This window comes from Henckelia pumila, chromosome 2, assembly GCF_033568475.1.
Source record: "Henckelia pumila isolate YLH828 chromosome 2, ASM3356847v2, whole genome shotgun sequence".
Lineage (NCBI taxonomy): Eukaryota > Viridiplantae > Streptophyta > Magnoliopsida > Lamiales > Gesneriaceae > Henckelia > Henckelia pumila.
Window position 1 is genome coordinate 184722399 of NC_133121.1, and position 10677 is coordinate 184733075.

A 10677-nucleotide genomic window follows, 5' to 3' on the forward strand; every position below is an offset into this window, starting at 1 on the left:
GTAAATTGCCTGGTTCATATTTCTTTGAATTTCGTACATGTTTATTCCATGAAACTCCTTGTTATGAACTATTTGAATTCGACTTAAGAAATGGATAAGGAATTCCGAAAACATGATAAGATATGATATGGCCCTGATGCGATGGGTTATAATAACCGTTTAAGGCCTCGCCCCCTTAGAGTAGTAAAAATTAGGGACTGATCAGTAGCCATGATTAACGAGATGAATAACAGTGCTATGTCTAAGTTTATGTTTCATTCATTATATGTGTTGATGCTCAGTTTCAAGTTTTGTCTTGTCTTGATTTATGTTGCGACATGTGTTGGAACATGCCCCCTTTGAACTCCTATATATATTTATATTCGACATTTGCATGTACGATTGCCCCCCTCTTGCCGAGTGTTTTCCAAAACACTCATCCCCCTTACTTTCCTTCCCAGATACCGAAGAGCAGTTGGATGACGATGAGCAACATGCATTCTGGGGTTGGTGATCAAGTCTAAAATTATGGAAATGCTAGCAGTCTTATTAGTTTTATTATCTTTTATGTTTCGTTTCCGCTATTGTCATGTTTTGATATTGTAAAGACATTTCTGGATTTGTAAAAGACTGGTTGAAGGCTATTTATACACTACGTGGCTTGTTGTTTTACGATTTAAAATTTTTAACAACGCCGATGCTGCGTTCCGATCTCGGGGCGTGACATTTTTGTGGTATCAGAGCCGCCAGGTTCATAATCCGGGTGGGAATTCCTTAGAAAATTTTTGGCAGTTTCTCATAGTAGGCCAAAAGGCCAATGTAGTCCTCTCCGAAACGATCTCACAAATCAAAGTCATCGCAAAATTACATTTTTCCATGAGGTGACTCTTATTTCGGCCAAATTCCTTCGTTTAGGAAAGATTTAGAATGCTTATAACTTTTTATAAAAAACTCGAAATCCAATTTCATCGATTGTGTCACGATCCTCACAATTGATAATGTCAGCTCAATTAAAAATCTCAAAATTTTCTATTTTTGGAAAAATTTTCCGAAAAGTCCCGTTTTGTTTGTAATTATTGCAAACTGTTCATGTGTTGTATAATTGCTGATTTCTGATATTTTGTTCTAAGTCTTGCCTTTCCATTTGTTTTCTTTCAGGAAATGGCGCCTAGTTTTCCTCGTACCCGTGCCCATTCCATCTTTCGCATGAAGCAACTGGTTATTGATAACCAGAAGCATAAGATTACTCGACTTTGTGCTAAGGTTGTTCTTGATAGGCGTGAGCAGCGAGAATGGGAGAAGAGGGCCAACAAGTACTTCTATGAGCTAGAGCAAGTGAGGGGGGATAACATATATCTCCGTGATTACATGGACCTTAATCACTTCCGTGAAAAGGCTCTGCGCAACCAAGTGATTAAGTCTGAAGAAGAGCATAACAAAACGAAAGGAAAAATGGAGGCAGCTGAGATAGAGCATAAGCAGACGAAAGACAGATTCGGGACAGCACAGGACACCATAATAGAGCTGTCTGGTGTTGTTAGCCACTTGACTAAACAAGTGGAGCATGAGAAGCAGTTGGGGCAGTAGTCCTGCGCAGAACATGGGCAGCGTCATCAACAGATGCGAGATCGTATCCAGCAGCTGGAAGCTCAAGTCCAGCAATTGCAGGGTACAGTAGCAAACTTGAATAATCATAATGCTATTCTACTCCAGGCTGTAAATCAGCTGCAAGAATAGGATTTAGAGGAAGAACCCGAGGAAGATCCAGAGGAGGATCCGGAAGAGATTGAGGTTGAGAAAGAGCCCGTCGAAGCCGTGGGGGATGGAGAAGTTATAGACTTAGATTAGTATGGATGCTTTAGTCATTATTTAGCTGTGTTTCTTTGTCACTTATTTCCAATTCTGTTGTTGTTTTAATTCCAACAAAAACTATCAGTTGTAATTTTGATTCAGTGTTGTGTTGAGATTCAATGAATGATATTTTGATTATCTATGTGTCCAACTTGTCCAGTTATGCTTCTAATACATAAATCTATAAAAATCTTAGAAACTTTACGCGATTGTAGGACATGGACGAGAGGCCGGTACACAACAATCGTAACCCACGCTATCGAAACCGCAACCACAACAATGAAGGGAATCCACCGCCACCACCACCAGGGTTAGGCTTGAATCAAGCAGATTTGATGGCCATAGCAACCATTGTGGCTACCACCATTCAAGGGTTGGGAAACCCGCCTGCCAATGGAAATCCACCACCACAGGCATTACAACAGGTGCAAGGGGTGAAGTATCATTACGAGTCACTGAGAAAGAATCGAGCCCAAACCTTTAAAGGAGATCCAGATCCTGAGGTTGGCCAAAATTGGCTCAAGAATATTGAGACTCAACTTCGCCTACTCGAGATTCCTGACGAGTTTAAAGTAGATGTCGTGACACCATTTTTAGAAGAAAAAGCAGCCAAGTGGTGGGAGGCAGTTTCACCACCTATGATTGCAGCCGGTCCAATCACGTGGCGACAATTTAAGGATGTGTTCCTGAAGCAGTATTATCCTGCGGAAGTCAGATTGCAAAAATTAAGTGAGTTCAAAAATTGCACTCAAACTCAGGATATGTCAGTGGTTGAATACACTTCAAAATTCAATTCACTCGGAATGTATGCTCCTACTATCATGGCTGATGATGTCTTGAAGATGCACCATTTCAAAAGAGGTTTGAGCAGTCGTATTCAGACAGCTTTAGCAGTATACCATGCCACAAGTTTCCCTGATTTAATGGGAGCTGCAATTCGAGCTGAGACCGATATCAAGCGAAGGGAAGACGAGAACACGAACAAGAGACCTCTTGTGGGGCAATCTTCAACAGGAAAACAGTCATTCAAGAAACCATATCAATTTACTGGAACAAACAAGAGTGCTCCTTCAAAACCAATCAATCAAGAAATCAAACCATGTAGTACCTGTGGATTTAAACACTTCCGAGAATGCCGCAGAGCAAGTGGCGCCTATTTTGGATGTGGGAAGACTTGGCACCGCATTGCAGATTGTCCAGAAAACAAGGGCAAAGAAACTGAGGCAAAAGGCAGTTCTGCTCTGAATAAACCAAAGGAGAACAAGCCGAATGCCCGAGTTTTTGCCATAACCCAAGATGAGGTCGAGAATGCAAATGACGTTGTAGCAGGTACCATTCTAATCAACAAAACTTCTGCTTATGTGTTGTTTGATTGTGGTGCTACGCATTCATTTATATCTAAGAGGTTTGCTAAGAAGTTAGGACTTACTCCTGAGATACTTGTGGAACCTTTTAGAGTAGCAACTCCCACTAGCAAAACAATTGAAACACATAGGGTTCACAGAGATTGTGTAATTAACATCAGTGAACATGTATTTTAAGCTGAACTCATTCAGCCACACATGGTAGAATTTGATGCCATTTTAGGAATGGATTGGATAGCAAATAACCATGCTTTAGTAGATTGTCGCATGAAGAATGTCAAATTGAGAGCTGCAAATCTCGACGAAGTCATTTATCATGACAAAGTCAAGGAGCAGAAGTCTCTTTTATCTGCTTCTCAAACTTGGAAAGCTATGAAAAGTGGCGAAGAAGTATATTTAGCAGTGGTAGGCGAGGTAAATGAAGAAGTTACAGTTTCATTAGAAGATATTCCGATAGTTCAAGAATTTTCGGATGTGTTTCTTGAAGAACTTCCTGGGGTAATTCCCGACCGCGAAGTGGAATTTGAAATTAACCTGGTACCTGGTGCTACACCTATCTCGAAATCACCATACCGAATGGCTCCAGCAGAGTTGAAAGAATTGAAAGAGCAACTCCAAGAATTGTTGGATAAAAAGAAAATACGACCAAGTGAATGTCCTTGGGGAGCCCCGGTCCTGTTTGTAAAGAAGAAGGATGAGAGTATGAGATTGTGTATTGACTACCGAGAACTCAATAAAATCACAATCAAGAACAAGTATCCTCTTCCAAGAATTGATGATCTGCTTGACTAACTCAAAGGAGCAACAGTCTTTTCCAAGCTCGATCTAAGGTCAGGCTATCACCAATTGAAAGTCAAGACAGAAGATGTTCCGAAAACAGCTTTCTGAACAAGGTATAGACATTACGAGTTCATGGTGATGCCTTTCGGATTAACCAATGTACCGGCAGCATTCATGGACCTCATGAACAGAGTATTCAAGCCGTTCGTCGACAAGTTTGTAGTGGTGTTTATTGACGACATTCTCGTATATTCACCAAGTGACGAGGACCATAAAGACCATCTCCGACTCATACTTCAGACATTAAGAGAAAACAAACTCTATGCCAAATTTAAGAAGTGTGAATTCTGGCTAAAGAGCGTAACTTTTCTGGGTCATATAATTTCCAAAGACGGAGTGTCAGTGGATCCCAAAAAAGTGGAAGCCGTCATGGACTGGCCTAGACCAAAAACGGTAACTGAAGTTTGGAGTTTTCTAGGCCTGGCTGGCTATTATCGGAAGTTTGTGGAAGGATTTTCCTCAATAGCTATACCTCTCACCAAACTCACACAAAAGAACTCTAAATTCAACTGGGATGAATTGTGTGAGAAGAGCTTTCAAACCTTGAAAGAAAAGTTGGCATCCACTCCAGTGTTGATTCTACCAACTAAAGGTAAAGATTTTACCATATACAGTGATGCGTCAAAAGAAGGGTTGGGATGCGTACTCATGCAAGAAGAAAGGGTAATTGCTTATGCATCAAGACAACTGAAGTCATATGAACAAAACTACCCCACACATGATCTTGAATTAGCAGCAGTAGTCTTTGCACTAAAAATTTGGAGGCACTATCTCTACGGGGCAAAGTGTGAAATATTTACTGATCACCAAAGTCTCAAGTACTTGTTTACTCAAAAAGAGTTGAATATGAGACAGAGAAGGTGGATTGAGCTACAGAAAGATTATGACTTGACGATAAGCTACCACCCTAGAAAAGCAAACAAGGTCGCTGATGCGTTAAGTCGAAAGAATATGGGTAAAGTAATTCTAGCTTCACTCTCAGCACAACCATGTCTTCGAGAAATAGTCAAGTTGAAACAGAATCAAGATCCTTCTTTAATCAAACTCAAGGACCAATTCAAGGAAGGAAAGACGCCTAATCTCCAAATAGATCAAAATGGAGTTTTGTGGATGAAAGGATGGTTGTGTGTACCCGACATCGATAATCTTCGTCATGAAGTGATGTCTGAAGCACACAAATCAAAATTTTCAGTTCATCCCGGCAGCACCAAGATGTATCGAGATTTAAAAGGAAATTTTTGGTGGAATGGGATGAAGAAGGATGTTGCTGAGTTTGTGTCTCGCTGTCAGGTCTGTCAGAAAGTCAAAGCTGAACATCAACGAACTGGAGGATTACTTCAACCTTTGGAAATTCCAGAATGGAAGTGGGAACACATTTCTATGGATTTTTTTGTCGGCTTACCCAAGTCAAGACAGAGTCATGACGGAGTATGGGTAATTGTAGATAGACTTACAAAGACAGCGCATTTCCTACAGGTCCGCATGAACTACAACCTGAATAAACTAGCTACCCTGTACATGGACAATATCGTAAGATTACATGGCGTACCTGCTAGTATTTTGTCAGATAGGGACCCGAGGTTTGCGTCCAGATTTTGGAAAAGCTTTCAAAATGTCATGGGAACCAAAGTTTGCTTACAACAATAGTTACCACAACAGTATTGGAATGGCACCATATGAAGCCTTATATGGGAGAAAGTGTCGCTCACCTTTATACTGGGATGAAGTAGGAGAGAAAGCCATCACTGGACCTGAACTGGTTCAAGAAACGGTAGAAAAAGTAAACATCATCAAGGAAAGACTCAAAGCTGCTCAAGATCGACAAAAGAGTTGGGCTGATATGAAGATACGACCGTTGGAATTTGAAGTAGGTGAAAAGTCATATGTAAAAAATCTCACCCATGAAAGGAATAGTTTGATTTGGTAAAACTGGAAAATTGAATCCCAGATATGTCGGACCATTCGAGATTCTGGACAAAGTAGGAACCTTGGCGTATAGACTGGCCTTACCACCAGATATGCCAAGGATTCACAATGTTTTCCATGTTTCTCAATTAAGAAAGTACATCCCAGATCCTAGTCATGTCCTTGAAATTGAACCTCTTGTAATTGAAGGAAATCTGAATAAGGGGCTCAAGTATGAAGAGGTTCCAATTCGAATAGTTGATACTAAGGATCAAATTTTGAGGCGAAGGACCATTCCATATGTAAAAGTCCAGTGCTATAATCACACGGAGAGAGAGGCCACTTGGGAATTGGAAGAGAAGATGCGCAATCTGTATCCATTTCTTTTTGCAGAACAAGCCAATCCAAGTTTCGAGGACGAAACTTCCCCCAAGGTGGGAGGAATGTGAAGCCACGATTATGCATGAACTATAGCAAAGGAGTTGTAACAGGTTTATGCATGTACTATAGCAAAGGAGTTGTAACAGCTAGAAACCAAGAGTTGTAACAGCTGAAATAATGAGGAATCATGGCTGTTAATGAGCATTATTGGCCATGAATGAGGAGACCCTTCACCTGTTTCTTTTCTCCTATAAATAGTGGCAGAAACCTCAAGGAAGTCACACAAAATTTGAGCACTAACACTTCACATTTCGGGCTCGAGCTCTATCATTTCTAAGCAGCAGAATTCTGTCCAAGTATTGAGCAGAATTTCTATCAAAGTTGGAGCGTACTTCCTGTCCCAGTTTCGAGCAATCAACTACAACAAGCTAAGTCAAGAAGTTGTCCGAAGTCGATCCAAGAAGCAGTGCCGAAGTCAATCTTGAACCAGGTTCGAGATTTGCTCTAGTTTGAAGGCCTTCCGCAACTCATACTTCTGCACGATTTGTTTATAAATCGAATACGGTAAGAGGGCTTATATTTATATATGTTTTTAAAAATGTTCATGATCTTATTTGTGAAAATTCAATCGTACATCGCCTGGTTCATATTTCTTTGAATTTCGTACATGTTTATTCCATGAAACTCCTTGTTATGCACTGTTAGAATTCGACTTAAGAAATGGATAAAGAATTCCGAAAACATGATAAGATATGATATGGCCCTGATGCGGTGGGTTATAATAACTGTTTAAGGCCTCGCCCCCTTAGAAGAGTAAAAATTAGGGACTGATCAGTAGCCATGATTAACGAGATGAATAATAATGCTATGTCTATGTTTGTGTTTCATTCACGATATGTGTTGATGCTCAGTTTCAAGTTTTGCCTTGTCTTGATTTATGTTGCAACATGTGTTGGAACATGCCCCCTTTGAACTCCTATATATATGTATATTCGACATTTGCATGTACGATTGGCCCCCTCTTGTTGAGTGTTTCCCAAAACACTCATCCCGCTTACTTCCCTTCCCAGATACCAAAGAGCAGTTGGATGACGATGAGCAACATGCATTCTGGGGTTGGTGATCAAGTCTAAAATTATGGAAATGCTAGCAGTCTTATTAGTTTTATTATCTTTTATGTTTCGCTTCCGCTATTGTCATGTTTTGATATTGTAAAGATATTTCTGGATTTGTAAAAGACTGGTTGAAGGCTATTTATACACTACGTGGCTTGTTATTTTACGATTTAAAATTTTTAACAACACTGATGCTGCGTTCCGATCTCGGGGCGTGACATTGCAACTCTTTGCATTTCACACCACTCCTCTTTCCTGTTTAATGTTATGTATCTTGCTTTCTTCTTTTAACATGTTTTTTTATAAAAAAATTCTATTTTCCGATGTTATCGGAAGTAGAGTTGTTATGCATACGAGAACTGGCGTGAGGAATTGAACAACTAATCGAATGTTGTCATATCAGATGCATCCGTTGTGCCTTCACTGGAAAACGCTGCAATTGGCCACAGATTCGGTTTGAAAGATTAAGTATTTGTTTGGACATGTACTTTAAAAATGTTATTAGTTTTTTATAAGTAAAAAAAAAACTTAAAGTATGTGTTTGGATTAAATTTTGTAAAATGTTTTTGAAAAATATTTTTTAAAAAGTATTCTCTTAGTATAATTTTTAAAAAAAATACTTGAGAGATATTTTTAGATTTTTTAAAAATGAAACTATATATGGAAGATAAAGATGAACAACATTACTTTTGTGATGTTAAAATATTTTTATATAATAGTTTTCCAAATACATGTTTATTTTTAAAACATTTTATAAAAAGTTCTAAAAAAAATTTTCGAATTTTTTTTTTATAAAAACGTTTTACAAGTATATGTCCAAATAAAACCTGGCTAAGCTCCTCCATTTTCCAGGCTTCTGATAAATAATTATAAATAAAAAAGCCATTCTGAAGACCTACTATCATATACACAATAGCTTTTGGTCCGCTATCCCGATCAAGATTATTTCGAAGCATATCTTATTTCAAGATTCATCGATTGAGTCGACTGGGTTCTTATTTCCAGTCAACTTTATTTTTTATTTCAATTTTTATCAACAAATTTCTAGTATTGTCATTTTCAAATTTTTTGCACCTACTTCCTGATAACCACATCTGGTTTGATCTCCTTCGGTTTTATAACGGTGTGCGGCAGCTGTTCTTGACTGACCTGTTTCAAAATACACTACATTCCTTTTACATTTTTCATTTCTACTACATCAATTAACCGAATTCGGTTCCTTTTACACTTTTCATACGAGCTTAAAAATGGAAATGTGATCTTCGGTTTTTTATTAATGTTTCTAGCACAGTGTAAAATCGCTGCATACATATATGAAACAGGGAAACACAATTTTAAAGAACTTTGCTTTCGAACTGGCGAATTAGTGATCTTTTTGTTTGCTGCAAACAGATTAAAATTCGTGTTAGACATGTTCTGATTCAAATTTATGTTCTATATTTTCCAAGTTACTTTTATGTCGACAAGGATTCCTCGCCAGAAAAGCTAGTATTTAATCGGATTGTTACTTTGCGAGATAGAAAATGGAAAGACTGGTAAGTTAGTCAAAATATATGAATGTAGGAAACAATTACTATTTACTTTTGCACAAATCCAAAACATTTATTTTGTTCTTTTTGGTCATTTTAAAAAAAGCTCAGGGAACAACTTTTTCTTGTAATTTCATATCAAACATACTCGAATTTGTAGAATAAAAGATTTAGTTGGTGGCTTCTTCAAAGCTGGCTATTGAAGTTATATCTCAAGTTATTGTGTTACTAACTTGGAGCCTTGACCCTAGTGTGTGAAAAAATGATATTGTGTGAATCGACTTGTTTAGTTCGTGGTTTCGATCGAACCAGGTGGAAGAGTATACCCGACATATATTTCAATTTTTTTGGTAAAAAAATGATATTGTGCGAATTTAGTTTGGTTGATAATGTGATAAGTAAGTTGTTTCTGTTTAGTTGTTTCATTTTTGTTGGTGTATTTTTGGTAGTATAATTTGAATTGAATGTATTGACTATCGAATTACTACATGAATAATTTTATTTTTAAAAAAAAATTCTTGTGACAAATTTTTTTTTGAAAAAAATAAAAAAGTTGACAGCGGTTTTGGGAGTAAAACGAAGTCGGCTTACCCCCATAGGGTCACCTTCTGTGGGATCCCCTACAGTTGGGGATCTTTTCGGATTTTTATATTATTATAATTTTAAAAAATAAAAAATTTACAAATTTAATTTAATTAGTGGAGGATTGCAAAAATTATGTAATCCTCTACCAACAATTCCTTTGCTCCACTAATATGCTACACTTCATATTCCATCAATCAATTGAGTGACACGCGTATTTTATTTTTATTCGGTCATTGACTTGTTAATTACTATGAACAAAACCTCTTAGATATCTTTCCTAAACAGCCTTTTTTATATGAACAAAATCATTCCAAAAACATAATGATTTTTAATTCCACACGAACATAAAAATATTTTTAAAAAAAATTAATGTATTCAATTTTTTTAATGATTAGCACAAAGAGAAACAATAAAAATATTTAAACACAAAATAAAAAAATAGAACAAAACCTCATCGAGTGGTGAACCAATGTCCAATAGGTAAGAATCAAGATATATAAATGATAAAAATATCAACAGAGTTAACCATTAGAGGTTAATCTTCAAAAAAAAAAAAAACCATTAGAGGTTAACACAGAGATACCTAAAAAATTTAAATTTATCCAATAATTCCACATTTCATTAACAAAAATATCACGTAATAAAAAGTGGTTAACTGCATTAAAAAAATAAAAAACAATAACAATAATTGAAAAGTTATAAAAAATATACCTAATAAATATTCAATCCCGAAATTTTTTTATAATTTTTTATTTATTTTTATTATGATATATAAATATATATTACATAAATAAAAATTAATTCATGTTTTTAGTATCTTTGTGTCAATCCTTAATTTTTATTTTTTAAAAAATATTTTTTTTTGTTTGTGAGGCATTATTATATAAAGATAATTTTGTTTTTGGAATGATTTTGTTGATATATGAGAGGTTATTTAAATAGTAAATATATCTAATAGATTTTGTTTGATAAAAATTAGCAAGTAAAAAATACACGTCATTCCACTCATTGGTGGAGTATGGAATGTATCATATTATGGAGTAGAGGAATTGTGTCCCTGATGGTGAACGTTGCAAAAAAATAACTTAAACCATTAAAAGTAAGTGTCTCATGAGATTCGTGAGATGG

The 10677-nt window shown here is 36.6% G+C and overlaps 1 protein-coding gene across 1 annotated transcript; it reads left to right on the forward strand.

Moving 5' to 3' along the window:
- Window positions 1-2048: 2048 nt before the first annotated feature.
- Window positions 2049-3371, forward strand: LOC140879159 (uncharacterized). Its single transcript, XM_073282821.1, has one exon. It carries the CDS (start codon window positions 2049-2051, stop codon window positions 3369-3371), a length of 1323 nt encoding a protein of 440 aa, XP_073138922.1.
- The last annotated feature ends 7306 nt before the right edge of the window (window positions 3372-10677 follow it).

Coding starts and splice junctions, on each gene's coding strand:
- LOC140879159 (XM_073282821.1), top strand. CDS start 2,049: ATGGACGAGAGGCCGGTACACAACAATCGTAACCCACGCTATCGAAAC.